Raw genomic sequence first — 19134 nt, forward strand, 5'->3', positions numbered from 1 at the left:
GTGGCATGACCTTAAAAAGGCAGTTCATGCTCGAAAACCCTCCAATGTGGCTGAATTACAACAATTCTGCAAAGATAAGTGGGCCAAAATTCCTCTACAGCGCTGTAAAAGACTCCTGGCAAGTTATCGCAAACGCTTGATTGCAGTTGTTGCTGCTAAGGGTGGCCCAACCAGTTATTAAGGTTTAGGGGGCAATCACTTTTTCACACATGGCCATGTAGGTTTGGATTTTGTTTCCCCTTAATAATAACAACCTTCATTTAAAAACTGCATTTTGTGTTTACTTGTGTTATCTTTGACTAATATTTAAATTTGTTTGATAATCTGAAACATTTAAGTGTAACATGCAAAAAAATAAGAAATCAGAAAGGGGTCAAACACTTTTTCACACCACTGTATATTGTGACTTGCCTGATCATTGCTTGATATTTACATACATAACCTCCAGCAAATACATATGCAACAGTGATTTTGTCCCTGGATTTTTTACGTGCAGTAATGACCACTCTCGTGGTAACACCAGTAGGCGATTTGATAGGGGATGACGGGGGATGCCATCCCTCTTGTTAGCAAAATGGGCAAAATGCATCCCCCTTGTAAACCTGCCCACCACCTTTTCTCTGAGTCCTGCTCTTCTGTCAGTTTCGTCCTGGATCTATAACATTCTCTAAACTATATAGCTATGGGGGGACCCCTCTGTCACATTAGTGGAGTCCACCTACAGCCATTAAACCAAGTACCAGCGAGAGCAGCAGCGTCTTTATGGAGCCTTCAATTCCTGGTGCTGCAGCAGAAAAAGGAAGTCAGAGACAGGAGGGGAGGGACATGATAAGTACATGATGAAACAACTATGACTTCTTGTAACATTCAGAGTTTTACTACAAAATCTGCTCTTAAATGCACAACATGAGTCAAAACCTGTGTGTCTTTGCTATATCTTTGAATTTACTTATTTAGTGGTGCATTCAGTGTTACAGGATTACCAGAAATGTCCGATCCGATATTTGAAGGTCACAATTTTAAAATTTTCACAATTAGTTTTGTCTAATCAGGGCTTTAAAACAGGTAGCACTAATATCAAAGTTTATATCGTCAAGAATTTATCTGCTGCACCACATCTTTCAAGTGCCACAACTCTAAAGGAATGACTGACCTAAATGATATATTTTATTCCTATACCCAATACTAACTAAGCAAAGATAGATAACATTCAACAAAACATTCCACATCTATTACATAACAGCACAGACAGAAAAAGTCCAATACCTGCTGTCCCACTTTTGACCTGTGTTAAACTAGACAAGAGAAATGAATGGTATGCTGTGGCTGTGACCAGACCAAATTAAACTATTAATAGTCTTAAAGTTTTAGATTATGTGGGGTGGGGTACAGTGTTACATCAAATGTATGCTGAATTTAATTTGCTTCATAATTAATCTAGATTTAATGTTACGTAATGTTAAGGTGTCAACACAGTACTTAAATACTGTGTGAGGTGTTCCAATAATTTGTGCATCTTTTTGTCAAGAAAACAGATCTTACCATGTGAGGAGTTTTCTGGAAATGAAAAAGATAAAACGTGAGATGTTAGCCAAATCCTATTCAATAGATGTTCATACCCATCTATATATTGAATATGTAAATGCACTTTCACACACAACACACACACACACACACACACACACACACACACACACACACACACACACACACACACACACCTTTGATGGTGAAAGTGGTCTCCATGCCTGCATGGATGTGGTCAGTCACGTGACAGTGGAGCAACCAAGTCCCTGGGTTTCCGGCAACCATCTCCACAGTCTGGAAAGTCCCGGGGAAGAGGTCAAAGACGTCTGCACGATGCACACGGTCCGTCTGACACACACACACAGCACATACAGTACAATAATGGGGAACAAAGATGAGGAAATAAGCACCAGTAAATAAAGTGAGCCGAGAAACTTACTCTGTGGGCATGGAGAATTTTTGAATGCCAATGATGACCACACCCGATATATCAATTTCATTATTTGATTTAATTCAAACAGACCAGTTCTACACTGTGTAAATATGGCAGAATGGGGATTTTTCTGTGTTGCAGCACCACTTTCTGATAAGACCTGTGTTATCTGTATATATATAATTTGCCTGGTACTGTTTTAACTCTGAATAACAATAAGCTGGTGAGGGTTACCTTGTAGGTGAAAGTCTCAGCGTGGAAGTGAACGGTGTGCATGTCCACTTCGTTGCCCATGCCCAGAAGATACCAGTCAACTTTCTGGCCCTGCATCATCACCAGTCCATGGAGGTTACCGTACAGCTTACCATTGATCCCTTCAATAGACACATTCGCACGTAGAGATTACACTCACACCATCACACATAGCATCAGACAGAGACACGCGGACACAGGTGTAACAGGAAAACCATAATTTTATCTCTTACCGTGCATCAGGTTACTCTCCTCAAAGTCTTCGCCTGGAATGAAGGTATCAGGGTCAACACCGAGGTATGTTCTGATGTTGTCGTCCAAGTACCAGGACTGGTTTTCATCATGCACCATAAAGAGAAGAGCAAACTCCTTCTCCACATCACCCCTCTGTCTTTCGGGCCCCTCACCGTGCTGCAGAGTACCAGGCCTGCATATCACCAGAGGCCCCAGGAGACCACTGTACAGATCCTGAACATAAACAAATGACACCGCTCTGTCACAAACATCGAATACTTCAACTCTCCTTCCTTAACATGCAAGTTAACAAATTCTTTTTACAGCAACACTGAATTATGTGCTTCCATGTGAGTGTTACTGTATACAGGAAATATGTACCTTAATGAAATCAACATTGGAGTAGTAGGCGTAAGAGATGCAGTTAGGATCTGAGACCCCTGGACCAGAGCTTATGGGAACATCCCATGTCAACTCGATTATGTAGCCTGAAGGCAAGAGAACATAAAACAAACACATATCAATCCAGTGCTTCTGAGAAAAGGCCTTTTGTTAGAAAACACCAACAAATGCGTTTTGCAAACAGCATGCATTGTATTTATTATATTTTATTTTACCAGGTCTGACAGGAATGTGTGCGCCGCTGGCCCTAACTCCATGTGCGCTAATCGAGTATGGACGGCTGGCTTTGTTCTTGAATGTGATCACGATTTGCTCTCCTACCTCTGCTTTGATTATTGGACCTACAGGGGAAAAGAAAACCCATATCTTCTTCAGTCTTTTCTTGGTTAAAAAAAAAACAGCATAAAGAACATCTAAGCTTACCAATAATTTCCAAGTGTTGTTGGTTGGGCTGACGTTTCTTCTGAACTCTGAAGGTGTCATCAGTGTATTCTCTATACACCACCTTCTTGTAGCGCGAGCCAATTCTGTTTTTCCCTTTCTCCACAAATATATTGCCTGGACTGGGAGACACGTACCAATTTGCTTCTATTAACAAACAGTAAAGTTATGCCATTAATCTGAGGCTCCGGTTACAACACTGAAATACATCATCCTGCAATTATCTTACTCACACACCTGTCCTCTGATGTGGTGTGGTGTTTCTCCAGCTCCCAGTCTCTCTCAGGTGAGTAGTCCCACTCTATTTCTTCAGCACTAATGAAATACTGCACAATCTTGGTTGGCTCTGTGTGTGTGTGCTTCAATTTGTGTTTCGGGCAGAGGTTCACTCTGTACTGCTGCCTCATGCCAGCAGAGTAGTGGTCTGTTACTCTGCAGCTCACCTCGTACACACCTGCCAGGAGAATGAAAATAGGTCAAGGATCTGGGCACATGAATGGATATGTTTGTATAAGCATTTGTACTGTAGCTCTATGAATGCACTTTAGTGGTTTTTCTTCTGTGTTGCACTGACTTGTGGTTTACAGTGCATTGCAAATGTCTGCATGTTGGGTTTGCCTGAATCATGTAGACTGCACATTGTTACACAGTTTTTATGTTCTATGCATTTAGAGTGTGTTTTGTGCTATCTGAGCAATTTTAAAGCCACCCTCCACTCAAAAATGTGTGTTGCTTATTGTTACTTTACTTGGATGTTTGAGCTTCACTGTGCAGAAGTATGTATGTGCAGAGTTTGAAATGAAGAAAAAAAAAGTATATTCATAGGTTCAGGATTTTTCAATGAGGGAGAAGTAGATGTAATTTAAAAAATTGTTAACTTGTTAATTGAAACTCTTTTGTAGGAAACACCTATCAGATACAAATTATGTTTCAAAGTAGAATATTTTTCTATGTCTTAAAATATGTCTGGAGGGGATTTATAAAGAATCCTTTGTTGATCTCTGGACTTCAGGGAATCCAAAAGAAATAACCATACAGTATCTCAATGACACATGTACAATGTGTATCTGTATTCATATTTGATTTTGACAGCCCAAGTCATTCAAATGTAACACATTTGCCATTATATTGAACTGTATTTACAATATTTTCTAAAATCTGATGTCAGTGATTTTGAGAAATAGAGAAGTATTTTTCTTTAACTCTATACCTAAGTACATCTAATTCAAGAAAACATAGGGGATAACTTTATAAAGTAGTCTAGATTTGCAACTTCAACATCATTCATTATTTTCCTTTAACCGGGCTGGGATGAAGCCCTCAAACATATCTCAGGATACTGTAAATAATAGAAACTACAGATAGTTTTGACATTTCCTGTTTGCATTGTAGTTATTGATGTTTCCTGTTGCCAAGTGTTGGGAGTAGTGTACACGTCACAGAAAAACATTCTCCCAAGGTTGTCTAAGCACATTTGTAAAGAACAAATCTGCCTGTCAAACAAAACATGAAGTATGGATGAACTTTGACAATGTGTGTGAGGGAAAGGGATGTGGTTTTTGAGTGTGCATGCGTGTGTATGTAATAGGACTAACCAGGAGTGTTTGGCTGCATTGCTGCAGTAGCAGTGGTGTGAGGGAACAGGCCGATGGTGTCACGCGTTGTGCTCTGCTTCTTGAAGGTGTTCCCCTCAAAATAAACACCATGGATGTCCACCTCTGTACCTAGCCCAAAGGTGTACCACGTAACTTTGTCCCCGGCACACATCTCCAGTCCGAGAAGGTTCCCATACATGAGTCCGTTTACAGCTGAAATGACAAGAAAGATTTAAAAAAATACAGAGACATGTAAGAAAATACTAAAGAAATACCAGAAATGGCACTCAAACACATGGTCAAATGGTATGTGAGCTACAATAAGTATAAATCAAATAATATTCAAATTAAATACAGACAGTGATGTAAAACACACATACTGATTACCATGCATCTTATTGCTCTCCTCGAAGTCCGCGTCTTCTGGATTTGTCTTGTTGCTGCCGAACAGCTTGATATTGTCCTCCAAATACCAGCTCATGTTTTCATCCATGACAGAAAACAGAAGGAATAACTCCTTATCCACACCCTTCTGTTAAACAATGCACACACATTAACAATAAGGATGTGTAGGGTTTTCAGATTGTAGCTGCAGTTAACAGCATAAAAACTAAAAATGTATTATGTTGTTTTAGACTCGTACACACACCTCTGAACATGTAAATGTAAATGCCTGTCTATCAAAGATGTAAACTGTATGCTATATTATCTTCAGCACTGTATTATATTCTCATCTTAGCTATCTTATATGCAATGGCCCACTTTCCCGACAAGTTTCATTTAATCTGATCTAATCGCAATAGTGTTGAAACAAATTTTCGATCAATCGTCTGGAAGAAAATATATCATTGACAATCATTTAATAAAATCATTCAACAAGGGAAAAAACAAACATTTACTGGTTTAAGCTTCTAAAATGCGATAATTTCCTGCATTTCTGTGTGTGAATGGATAATAAAAGCAGCACCTGGGTTCCTTTCTCTCCCAGCGTTCCTTTCTTGCACACGAGCAGAGGTCCCACTAATCCAGAGTTGGTGTCCATGGCAGGATCAGTGGCAGAGTAGTATAGGTAGGGGACACAGGGAGAATCAGATGAAGATGGACCTTCTAGCACCTGCCAGATGTAGGTGAAGTTCTCCCCTGGACCAACGTGGGAGCCTGGCTTATCGACACCTATGGTATTGCACACAAAGAACAAAAATAATCATATCTGCTGTCACTTCAGTCACCTGTTCATCTGCACAGACAACAGACAAGAGGGATCGTGATTTTCTCTCATCACTTTGCTTAGCTCCAGTGTTGTTGTCTTCAGTGTGGGCCTTTCCTACTGCTTCAGTTTATTTAAGGTGATGCATGTGGTCACATGACAAATCAAGAAATTACGACACTTGTATTTGGAAACTTTGTGTGGTAGTGCTACCTTGAAAATAGATTCAATCATGTTGCTTGACTCTTTCAGTGCTACTGATATGAAGCATGTATTTTAATTACATAATAATAATAGCAGCTGTATCATTATTCCAATGTGTCTTAAGCATCTTTAAATTAACGAGCCAATTGGTGTTTAGAAATAGGCTTTTGCACCTTGTGCCTGTAAACTGAGCCTGAAAACTGTTTTTTTATTTTTTATTTGAGGTATTCTGAAATTCAAACTTATTCTATTGCAACACAGTTCGTGCATTACTTTTATTTTTATTTTTGTTGAAGGTGTGCAGATATTTTCATCCCTTCATGCTAAACTGGTCATACAGAAAAGGTTTCTCAGTTGCCAATTAGCATTTGAACTTTGGGTCTTTAATCAAATGAAATAAATTCATGCAAATGTATGCCTCTGTCAATCTGAATTGTTAACCATTGGGTACAGCTTCTGTTTATAAAATACAGTGTAATGAATCATCTCCCCTTAGTATCACTCAAGTTGAGTCCTGAAATCAAACAATTAAAAGACATCATAGCTATTGAATTTTTTCTTGGTAATGCAACTGACTCCTCACCGTCCTCATAGCTGCTTCCCTGAAAGTGTTCATCATAGTGCAGGCCATGAGGCTGGATGCTGTAGTTTCTATTAGCTTTATTCATGAATGTCACTCTGAGAGTGTCTCCTTCCTCTGCCCTCAAGACTGGACCTGGACAATGGCAGAAGAACATTGTGACCAGACAAGAGGTGTTGAGAGAACTTGGGTGAAAGACAAGACACCAGTGTAGCAGTAAATAAGACACAAAAGAGGGAGTACGTGATTTCTGGCAAATCAGGAACTTGGTGAATAAGGGAAGCCTTACCTAAGATTCCTAAGTGTTGAGAATCTGTTGTTGGTGGTTTTTTGGTGGTGAAGGTATTGTCTGTGTACTCTTTGTATATCACTTTCAGATACTGACCTCCGATCCTTCCACCATCTCTGCCAAAAAACATCTCTGATGCACTATGAGAGAAAAGGGGGGGGTATGAAGCATGTGATACTGTCAGTGAGGGGGGCAGAAAAGAAGTGATGTGGGTTGCAATAAATATGTGGCCCAGCCATGTGAAACAGCAATGTGGCTTTTCATAGTACAGATAAACGGAACAGAGCAAACAGCTGGCCAGGGGTTTCAATGTGTTGGGTCAGGGAACAATAAAAAAAAGACACAATAACAACTGCATCACTACCCACACCGTTTATTCTAGACACAACAAAACTGCCTCATCACAGGAATGGCCAGCTCATATAACCAGCCCTGTCCAGAGGCTAAACACACAGACAGGCAACTTTGTTCAGGGGTTTTACAAGCCTTAGTGATAGTTCACCCCTTAATGAATTAGTGATTACCTCCAGAGTTAGTTAGCTCCTGTTTTTCCTTCTCCAAAACTACTGAGGTTGTACGTTCCTAATGCAAAAAATGTCCATCTGACATATTAGACTTTTGGACCATGCAGCTGCCTGGCTATAAAAAACAGGCCTTATTTTGTATTAGTGGCTGGTGACATTTCATGGATATCTAATGATTTTATTACACTTGTAAAGAGATTTGTTCCAGTTGCATCATATAATTGGTTTGGGATTGAGCCTAACCCCCATCCTAACAAAAGATTAAGACATATTTTCAGTTTGTTAAAAAGGTGCAACTTTAAGGCTCCTAGGTGTTATTTAACCATGACAACAGGATAGTCTCATATTGTAAACTTGAGGTTCTATAAAACTGTATGTTTGACAACGACTATATGGGGAATAAATAAATACAAAATGATGTCTTCTTTGGCTAAATTTGGACAAAAACAAATTTTCAACAACTCTTTTGGGCAGACGGACTGTGATGAACACACCAGATTAGGCTATAAAACAAGATATATGGACATGACCCCTAATAACCTACATAGTTGGCAGACAGCTGGCATGAAACCACAAGGGCCCAGCTCACTGTGTGTTTGGTACAAACTTCAGTAGAGTTTTGAATTACATTGGGCTAATAATGATTTAACTTTTATCTTGCAGTGACCCTCACTGGTACCACTGATTAAGTAGGATGCAGCAGTATGTCACTCATAATTTGATAAGGTTTCTGCCCACCTGCCAGCCTCTGTAAGGGATACATTATTAATCAGATCCATTCCCGAGGAAGCATAGCTCCACAGGAGGTTCTCTGCTGCCAGGTAGTAATTTCTCACAACACCGCCCATCACTGTTGAACTGGCCTCACTGCCACAGGACTTCACTTCATAAAAGGCCTGCATCCCAGCTGGAATAGATAAATAGACACAAACATTACACAGACCATAATTCACATGTACAAAGTAAAAGCTTGTGGTGAAACTTGAGCTTCAGAGCCTCAGGAAATCTTAATGGCTGAAAATCAAACTGACAAGTCTAAAGTTCAGGTCTTACAGTCTACAAAATAAGAAATATTCCAGGGTTCAGTTAACACTTTTAACTTCCTTATCTTTTCCTTTAGCATGAGAATTCACTTCCATAGCCTGAGAGGACACAGAAAAACTACCAAAGGTGTGATTTGTATAGTAAATATATTTGTATATGTTTCTTTAAAGCCACAGAGATATGAATAGTCCATTATGGAAAGCCTGGTATGATTCAAAGGAAAGGTATTTTGTGTCTCATTAAGTGTCAGCATTATTCACAATATGTTGAGCAAGTATGGTTCATTCAGTTCTATGTTCACTGGACTTCGGACGGCCTTAAAATACAAGTGCTGGAATGTTAAGATCAAAACTACGAGCTCTGATAACATCTTGCTTTGACAAAATAACAGAGGGGTCTCAGAGCAGAGAGGTCAAAGGTGACACAGAGGTTAAAGGTCAGGTGCCCTACCCTGCAAGTGGTCATTAACCTGGCAGGTCAGCTGCCACTTTCCTTTTGTTTTTGGGACCATCTCAGCTGTAGCAAACGTGGCTGGGAACAGGCTGAGGACGTCGGTGCGGTGGCCACGGTCCAGCAGTGTATTCCCGTGGAAAAAGGCAGAATGAATGTCCACCTCGTTACCCATGCCAAACAAATGCCAGGCTACTGCACGGTGCTGGCATAACTGGATTCTGGGCAGGTTACCAAACACGTACCCACTAATAGCTGTCACACAGAGAAAAACAGAGGTTAGGGGAAAGGACAAAGAGAACAAATGTAGCCTTTAAACCTTCTTTAATGCACTTTGTTTTAAGAATTAGTGATTTGAAGTGATTAGTAACTCACATAACATAAGAAATTAAAGAATGTAGGGGCAGCAGGATGTAGGGGAGATGGGAAAGGAAGAACACTGAGATGAGTGTATTTAGATTTTGTGAAAATCATTTCTCACCGTGCATCAGGTTTGACTCCACAAAGTCTGGGTCTTCTTGGTTGACTCGAGCTGGATCAGAGCAGGTCTCAATGTTGTCCTCCAGGTACCAACTCAGGTTTTCATCCACCACATTGAACATCAGGAAGACATCCTGGTCCACATCATTTCGGATTGACTCTACAACCGACTCTGGCTTTGTCTGACCCTGGACTGGATCGTTAGTCTCCTTCAAGATTCCTGCGCTCATAGAGAAATGAGACATAGAAAAACATGCAGGACGGGGGTTAAAATGTTACATATTTATGTAGTCAAGCACAGATAAAGGAACACTGAATCTTTGTGTTCCCACCATCTCAGCATCCATCGGGTGCATGATAGGCCCGGAAAGTGGAATAAAGCTTTATAATTCTCCCTGTGGTTTCCCACTATATTTGTTTATCTTATGAAGATTTCTTCGGTTTTTCATTGTTGTCACTAAATGCTTAAGGCTAGGGAGTGTTGGTGTAATTACTTTTTTAAAAACGGGTGTGGGGAAGCCATTGGTGACTGTTACTATGGTAAAGGGATATACAAATGTATTTGATTTTACTTGATTTGGCATACAAATGATGAATCCAGAGAGGTAACCCAACAGGCAATATACAGACACATTATGAGAAACATTTCTTCTGATTTAAAATCAATAAGATTAATGAGCATGTAAGTCACATGTCTTCACACCTTTCTTACAGGTGAGGAGAGCCCCGATAAGTCCTGAGGCGATGTCCTTGGGAGCATCCACGTGAGAGTGGTAGACCCAGGTCAGGCAGTTGGCATCGTCATCTGTGGGGGCAAATTCTGGTCTGACCTCCCAGCGGTAGGTGTAGCTGCCTCCCGGGGGAACAGAGTCGTCCTTCTTCAACTTGTTTGATGTCCCATCTGGATAGAGTGCCCCTGGTAGACAAATACAAGATGTTTATGCTGAGATCACTCTGTTTCCTCTGAAGTTTAGAGAGCAGTTGAGCCTGTATGCTTTCACTTTATGTCAATAGAAAACAATGACATGGTCTTGAGGCTCTGTTTAACAAGCACAATTTTGGAAACTGAGTACTGTAGTATGATGTCGAAAATATGTATGAAATAAATGATTCATCGACTACAGAGAGTTTTAATCACCACATTCTTCAATGGTTTCCCAAATCAAGGTCATATCCATTGCCTCTATGGGTGTTATCTCCGTTAAGCTTTCAGCCTCCACGTGTGTAAGTGTATGTGAGCTATAAAAACATAAATTACCTCATTCTTAGTGACAGACAGCATGGGTACACTGACCTCTGGACCAATTTGTACTCGTCACATGACATGCTTTAGCTGATTTTATCAGTATGTCTTCATGAGTTGACACCACTCCTCCCCTTCCTCTTCCTACTCCTCTATTCCCACATCTCTCTCACTTCCTGCCCAATCCTGTTTATAAAAACTAGTTCTATAACAAAGAGCTGCAAAGTTCAGAATACTTAAGAGAAGTATCTGACAAGAGAACTGAAATTGTGCTTTGTCACTTTTTGCACACTCACACAGGCCACATTGGACTATTTTAGGCCGTATCACATTTGCTAGTCCTTTTTCTTTTCAGCCTGTTATCAGAGACAGCCTGGCACTGAACCAGAGCAGCAACAGATGTCAAGACATCCTACTTTCAGGCTGCACAGTCAGTCCCACTGTTCTAAACTAATTGCCAAAACTTTAAAGACTGTGGGAAATCTGAGGCAAATCTCTTGATAATGGCTCCAGTACATTATGTTATAATACAACAATAATATTTTTTTTCCAGGAGAAATTAGCCATGGTCTGAATGAAACGGAGAATTTAGCTCACTTAAGAATTTAGCAGACCAGTGTCACTTGTTGAATGAATCAGAAACTTTGTGAACAGTCAAACTTACTCCCTCAGACATCTGTAGTGATGTCCCCATTGCTGAATTCCTGAAACCTAATGTGTTGTTTTTGTAATACATTAGTGCACAAACTGCCAAACTGCTATCCATTTATAGTATATCATCCAGAATTCATTAGTTAAAAAAATATTTGCAGTCCACTTGGCACTTTTCCATCTGAAGAATTATGGTACTTATCATGCTTACTATTTATATTACAGCAACTACTAGGTATCATTTTCTATGAACAGGTGTCCCTTCTGTCTGAGGGACATCTAATTGATTTTGCATTTTGTCTTTCTGTGTGTAAATGCAGAAAGTGTGTTTCTATGTGTACATACAGTATATGCATTATGTAATAATATACCCTCTGCATTCTTCTCATAGAAAACTCCATGAGGATGCATAGAGTAGTTCCTGGTCGCAAAGTTCTTCATGTGGACCACAATAACGTCATCAACCTCAGCTCGCAGTATGGGCCCCAAGAAGCCCAACCAGGCAGGTCGGGGGGCCAGAAGGCGGTACGTAGCATCTGTATACTGTCGGAACATGGCTTTCTTATAAACACTGCCAATACGGTGGGGGCCTTTTTCCAGGAATACAGATGCATGCCTGAGATAGAAGTGGAAAGAAGATTAAAAGAAACAGAAGAGAAGATACAGACAGAGCAGTGGTTACACAGAAGGAGGAGAGAAAGAGACAGCTATTAATCCTGTTTTGTTGGGCATCTCTTAAGATCAAGGTCAGGTTATTGTCATATTATACAATACAGAAGTGCACAGTGACATGCATTTTTATCTCCCTATCATGCTACATACATAGTTTTTTTTTTACAAAAAAAGAAGCACAAATAAGTGTAAGGCACAATAAGTAAAATATAAGTGCTATAAAAAAATCACAGCTATAGAATAAAGATGCTTGTGAGCTAGTCTATAAATACGAGGAGAAACACAGCAGCCACTGTTTGCAAACACAATTTCACCACTTTGACAACAGTGCAGCAGCCTAATTATTGTCAAGATACAGACTGTATGACTATAACCAACTATGCAACTGTATGTAATTAATACAGTATTATCAGTATAAAAAGTACCAAACTGCAAATATGCCATTGCAGCCCACATACTGATTTATCTTTGAGATTATTTAACTTCATTGTCAATAACAGACTAAATTTTATTTTAAAATGACATGAACTAGGACACAAATCCCTTAACGGTAGATGTAATTCCGCAGAACAAATTGTATCCGGTTGCAGCTCTCTAACGATTAGACTTGTCATTATTGTGATTACACGTTTCTGTGGGCAAATAACCTGTTACTGGAGCTGTGGCAAACACAGTTTTGCTACTGTATATTCAGGAACCAGAGCAACAGGGAGGACCAAAAGCATTACATTAACTAGATTCACAAATGGGTCGTACTGACAACCTCGCTGACAGTCTGATAAAGGGGCTTTCACTGAGCACCTGGTCAGACCAATTTAGTGATAATGTGCTACCTCCACCTCACATTAATTCATCACCATTAAACAGGACACAGGTTTGTTTATTTCAGTACTGATGAGATTTGAGACAAGCATCTCTATGTTGCAATCTATGTACCTATGTTATTGAAATGCCATGCAACTGCATCACGGTTATAGTAAAACACACCACATCTTGGTTTTCCATTTGCTGATATTACATTTTTTTTTAATGAAGGGCCATGTATGAGAGCCACCAACTGGAGGAAGTATCATTAGTAGAAATGATCTGCCTATGGATTCAATAATCAATAAAATGGGAAGAACAAATAGACAATATCCAGAGAAGAATTATTGTTCAATGTATGCTAAAATAGCTTGGTTTGAGAACAGCCAATGTTGTGTGAACATGGCTGTGCCTGTGTATATTTGGTATTCGTCACTGAGTGTTGTGAAAGCAGATTGGCTAAGTCTGGAAACTCCAGCATTATGACAGGATGCAACAGTTGTGTAATGCTTCAAAGTTAGCTATCATAATTATATCCATCATATGCCTTCATATGATAATGGGCTTTTATTTCAACTTAGGCTTTTCTTTAATAACAAGTCCATCTCTGTCAACTGCTAAAACATCACTATGAACACAATGACAGTCAAATAAAAGTTGTCCGGTATCTCATTAATTAAGAGATCACCCTTAACCAGCTATCTGAGCAGTGACCAAAAACGATAACCTGCCTATATGTGATATACAGCCCAGAGGGACACCATTGCCAGTCAGGTTAACAGTATTATTTGGGCGCTCGACAATCCGTCTAAAACTTAACTGCAAAATAAATTAAAGGGTCATAGTCACAATTGGGAAGCATTCAGAAAATCCTCCCCGACTTGGATATTCTCATTGCACCCTTTTACATCTTTCTGTTTATTCTTAAAGTGCAGCAATCTACATAATCTATACACTATAATACAGGCAAGATAAATTAAGTACAAAGTGGATTTTATACTTATATCCACTTTGTACTTAATTTATCTTGCCTGTATTATAGTGTATTATATTTTGATTTGCTTAGAACTTCTATTCTTGTGTGCACTGACGTGATAGTGAGCTGCTGTAAAAGAGTTTCCCCTCTGGGATCAATAAAGTATTTCTGATTCTGATCTACTAACATCACAGTATTTTCTTCTCTCATTTATATGAGGGGCAGCTGTCCTGAATTTCCTGAATGTCCTGTTTCCTGAATTTATTTTGGTCAGTGTAACACATAGCAAAGGAAGCCTCTAAGCTCATGAAAGAAGACATCATTCACTGTTACTGTCATCTTTCCTGTGGATCTGCCAGACTGCCAGCCAAGCACACACCAATGCCTTCAGAGGTCTAGACACCGTCACGCCCTGACAAAATTACATACTGTACAACATTTGACCTAAAACTTTTTTGTAATCTCTGTAGCCTATTTACATCGATTAAAAAGATGGGGCTCTTTAGGGGGGTTTCACAGTACTTATAATCACTTTAGAGTAATCTCAAAATGATCAAATGAGCAGGTGATGGCATTAATTTAATTATCCTCATTATCAGTAAATAATTTCCGAATAACTTGACTGTATCGCAACTCACTCGTCATTTTCGACGTCTTCACCGTTAAGCAGGTTTTTTCCACTGGGCGCATAATCCCACCAGTCCTCAATGATCCCCACATAGTAAACTCTCTCCCTGCTGCGCGTCCCCTCCGCGCCAGAGGAGAGCAGAAACAACAAACAACTCGCAAACAGCACCAAAGTCCTTGCCATGTTCAGATGATCGCTCCTTCAGATGCAGGGCTGCGTGTTTAGGTTTTTGGTTTTGGTTCAAAAGCAGAAAGTGGAAAACCTCCGTTGACGCTTCCATGCAAGCACGTACACTGTGCGTTGGAGCTGCAGCACTCATGGAACTCTGTAGCCTAAAGGAAAACAGTTGGCCTATTCAGCCAGAGAGCAACAACGGTGTGACCGCCTCCTGTGGTATCAGACGTACGACGATGATAAACCGCTCAATGTTCTCGCGTTAACTTTGTGTTAAATTGTAAGATGTTGTCTCCCGGGAAATTAAAGTTAATTGCTCTACTTATGTGAAAATGCAGACTCAAGCACCATGGGGCGTCTGAATTGGCTGTCAATTTTTCAGAGGTGATGAATAAGCACGTTAGTCAGCTGGTATCTGTACAGTTTTGAGCGCTATTTTAGAGACGCCTGTCTTTGGGAAACTGACGAGGAAACATTCAGTTTTCAGGCCGTGAAATTAGCTGTCGTGATTTTCACATTTTGAAAATCAGATTAATTAGTTTTAAATCATGTTAAATCAAGATTTACCACTTTCTAATAAGTCACCTTAAATAAGTTGTATACTAGTTGTGGCTTCATTAGTGGTTAAAAAGTCATTTACTAAATAATAATTTAGGTTTCCAGGTTGTGAAAAACCCCACGGACTGGTGTTTATCTTTTCTATTTGGTAATAATGCAGCCATACTTACTACATAATCCATATATAAATAAATAGGCTACTTGTAGATTTCACACTTTCTAATAAATTAATAAATAGATTTTGGTCCAGATTCTTCACAATGTTTGGCAGAAGGTAGACTATAAAGCAGCTGCCAGAGGAATTTTTTACACAACAAAGTGGTTGTGAGGTACATTATAGCAGCACATTAAATTAGTTTTTGATGTTGTTCAGGGATTTCCTTAGTTGCATACTGTGCAACCACTGCACTTTAAGTGGGGATTTTTAAAGCCAACTCATCCTATTAATGCACATTCCCCTCAACCCAGTACTGTCATGGTTTGAGGGTCTGTGTTTGGTTATTTCCTGATTTATTTAGAAATATTCTCCTTGCATCATGTGTCGGGTAGTTCTACTTCCTGTCTTTGTTTGCTTTTCCTGCCAGTTTGGATTGTTAGCCAAGCACTAAAAAGGTTCAACTGTTATCCTGCCCTCACCTGTGTGTCTAGTCTCTGTGTTTCTTTCGTCAGTTTGTCCCCATTGCTATGTTGTTGCTGTCTTGTCTGGCTTTTGGACTTATGTCTGCCTGCCAGCCTACCTGTCTTCCCGTCTACCGGTCTGCCTACTTGTATCTGCCAGTAAGCTCTTAATAAAATACTCAAGTCATCATTCTGCCTCCCTTGTCTGCATTTGGGTCCTTTCCCTGTTCCCTGCTTGCCAACACCTACATCTTCATCAAAGGGTGAGGCTGATACCTACTGACCAACTCTGAGCAGTACAACTGAGAGACCATGGTGGGTGAACTGATGTCTCTCTCTGCCTTTTACAAAGTTAATTCACACCTTGATGATACACAAACAGCATAACCATGTTCTAATCACTTTGGTTTTATTCCCCTCATTTGGTTAAGTGAGTGTGATCCTTGAGCTTCCTATTTCTCATAATTCCCACAAATCTCAGTACAATCTGCACCCCAAGCACAGTAGTGATATGCTTTAAAAACAAGTGCATTGGGCAGTGGTTCTAATGGAAAATAAGGTCCTTTTTAAAGCAGCAAGGCTGAAAAATGTATCTGTTGTGTTTATGTAGGTCACCAGGGTCAAGTTCAGCTCAGGAGTTAATTGTGTTCTCTTGTTTTGTAGCTCCATCCTACTGAATGTTTGTGCTGTTTTATGTTACAGTCTAACAAAATATTATAAATACCAATTATCTCCACTACCACCAGATTTATGAAAAACACTGGCAAAATCATGCTAGTGTGTGTATTCACATGCCTCCACTTGAGCACCAACAGGACTTTTTACAGTGAAGGTTAACATCTTGTGTCAGATTAAGCCTAATCTGAAACCACATTTAGGCAGTTGAAGATGTACGCAGATTTACGTATTTAGCTGAAGTTCCATCCACAGTGAGCAGGTGGGGAATTGAACCTGTGATGATTGTAGCAAAGAACAAAACCTTACATCTTCACACAGCTACCCATTTCTTTCATACTAATCTAGCTAATTCTGGTTTTAATGAATAATGGGCTTTTTGCCCAAGTGCCTCTCCATGTCTCTTAATATAAAATTTTGACAACTCAAGTTTAAAGAACTGATATTGCAAGAGCAAAATCACAATCTAACACAAACTATCCTTGACCTTTCTATTGATATCCAGTATCTTCTCCTCTGTGGGGACATGAATGCGTATACCAAAGAGAAGACTGGGTTAAGTACCTGACAGATGAAATGGCCATGGATGAGTATACTGGAGAAACGCTGTGTACTGCCAAAAAACTGGAATTGGCTCAAATACTACTGTGGAGAAAGTTAATAGATACATCCAGAGACTGTGGCAGTTATGGCACTGCTATTTTAGATATGTGCAAAAACCTTTCTCTTTGTATTTTAAATGGCAGATGTGGGGAAGATAAATATATAGGGAAAATGACCTCAACTGACAACACTGTGATTGACTAATAATTGAGCTAAAACATGCCATGTGCATGATTTTGCCTGTTCTCAGATAAGCACTGTATTGTCGAATTTTTAGTGTGTGGGAACTATAAAGTTTAGAGGACCCTGTTATAAAAGATGGGACTGAAATTGGTTAATGGCACAAGGAGAAAAGAAAAGAGTATGTAGAAAATATGCAGCTAAGCAATTTGGAAAATCTGTTACATAAATGGGATGTTTTGTCTGTGGATTAAATAACTGATGAAATATGCAGAATCATGATTGGGAGTGCGATAGTTACTTTACCTAGAAGGATGTGGAAAAGGAATAAGACTGTGCATGTGAAAAAGACAGTATGGTTTAATTTTGAATGTCGATATAAAAGACAGGCATACCTTAAAGCAAAGAAGATGCATAATAAATGTAAAAGTGTGGAAAATGGGAAAACTTTAGGGCTAAAAGTAAAGAATATAAAAGAGAATTGATTATGGCACGTAGAGCTCATAAAAAGAAATGTGACTGGGGTCAGACAGGGTGAAAATCTAACTCCACTATTTTTTACATTATTTATGAATGATCTTGAGGAATATTTTGTACAAAATGAATGCGAGCCAGCTAGATACTATGATAGATTGCTATATTAAACTCATGGTATTAATATATGCAGACAATACAAGAAATTGTACATAGTTTTAAATACCTGGGTATTGTATTTAATTACAACAGCTCATTTCAAATTGCTATTGAGGAACTTAATAAACAGGCCCCCAGAGCTATGTTTGCTTTATTGTGTAAGCATAGGAAGTTTGATTTACCAATAGATATTAAAATAGAACTCTTTGATAGGCTTGTGATATCAGTTATGCTGTATGGGGGTTTGAGAAGACAGCCATTTTAGAGAGGTTACATCTGAAATTCCTCAAATACACATTAAAAGATAAAATGTCAACTTGTAATAATATGATATACAGGGAGTTAGGAAGATACCCACTATGTGTTGTTAAAAAGAGAGCTATTGGTTACTGGGGGAGTTTGTTGAAGGGGAAGGAAACAAAGCTCAGCCAGACAATGTAAAACTGTTTATTTAATTTGTATATCACTTAAATGGTTAAAAGATCAGTTCCTGCAGAAGTGGCACTATGAGCTCCAGAGTGTGTCATCATGTGACTTATATTGTGAATTTAAAGAGGACCTTAAGTTTGAAAAGTATCTACTTTGGGAAAACAGGAGGTATATCCATGGATATTTGTATCTTCCTGTTATTTTAGGAATTCTGCTACTAGAGACCCGAAAATTACAAAGGCCTGGAGAAAAATAAAATGTTTTGTAATCTATGTGCCTGGGGGATGAATATCATGTTTTGTTTCAATGTAAAAATACTAAAAGTAGTAGCTGAGAATAGAAAAAAGTACCTGCCAAAAAACATCCGTCTATGTTTAAACTTATATTATTATTACAGACAGATAAACCAAGGACAGTATAGATACTTTCTAGAGCAATGTTCTGCTCCTCTTGACATGACTTAGTTTGTGCTAAAGATCTATTCTGGTTGTACTGCTCTTTTGTTCTATATTTGTACTTCATACCACAATGTGTGGTCTAGAGTAAATAAAATCTGAATCTGAATGTATTTATTGATCAGAAGGATCGGTCCAGTTCCGACAGCGCCGTGCACGTGCACAGCTCTTTT

At 39.2% G+C, this 19134-nt stretch overlaps 1 protein-coding gene across 1 annotated transcript; it reads right to left on the reverse strand.

Moving 5' to 3' along the window:
• Positions 1-378: 378 nt before the first annotated feature.
• On the reverse strand, positions 379-15156 carry hephl1b (hephaestin-like 1b). The gene is made up of 20 exons (XM_044221523.1): positions 14647-15156; positions 11928-12172; positions 10366-10578; positions 9664-9882; positions 9183-9437; positions 8427-8595; positions 7165-7304; positions 6879-7010; positions 5852-6057; positions 5272-5416; positions 4885-5097; positions 3527-3743; positions 3272-3411; positions 3064-3189; positions 2828-2934; positions 2446-2680; positions 2195-2334; positions 1722-1875; positions 1543-1557; positions 379-784 (listed from the first exon to the last, which is right to left on the reverse strand). Exons 1-20 carry the CDS (start codon positions 14817-14819, stop codon positions 705-707), a joined length of 3324 nt encoding a protein of 1107 aa, XP_044077458.1. The 5' UTR covers positions 14820-15156; the 3' UTR covers positions 379-704.
• Between the last annotated feature and the right edge of the window lie 3978 nt (positions 15157-19134).

Source organism: Siniperca chuatsi, linkage group LG14 (assembly GCF_020085105.1).
Source record: "Siniperca chuatsi isolate FFG_IHB_CAS linkage group LG14, ASM2008510v1, whole genome shotgun sequence".
NCBI classification, from domain to species: Eukaryota; Metazoa; Chordata; class Actinopteri; order Centrarchiformes; family Sinipercidae; genus Siniperca; species Siniperca chuatsi.

Bases quoted from the DNA above. Each gene is read 5' to 3' on its own strand.
- hephl1b (XM_044221523.1), bottom strand. From the start codon at position 14,819: ATGGCAAGGACTTTGGTGCTGTTTGCGAGTTGTTTGTTGTTTCTGCTC. The intron at 12,173-14,646 runs GTGAGTTGCGAT...CTTCTATCTCAG, and splicing joins GAAGACGTCGAAAATGACGA to GCATGCATCTGTATTCCTGG. The intron at 7,011-7,164 runs GTAAGGCTTCCC...GCCATTGTCCAG, and splicing joins TCAACACTTAGGAATCTTAG to GTCCAGTCTTGAGGGCAGAG.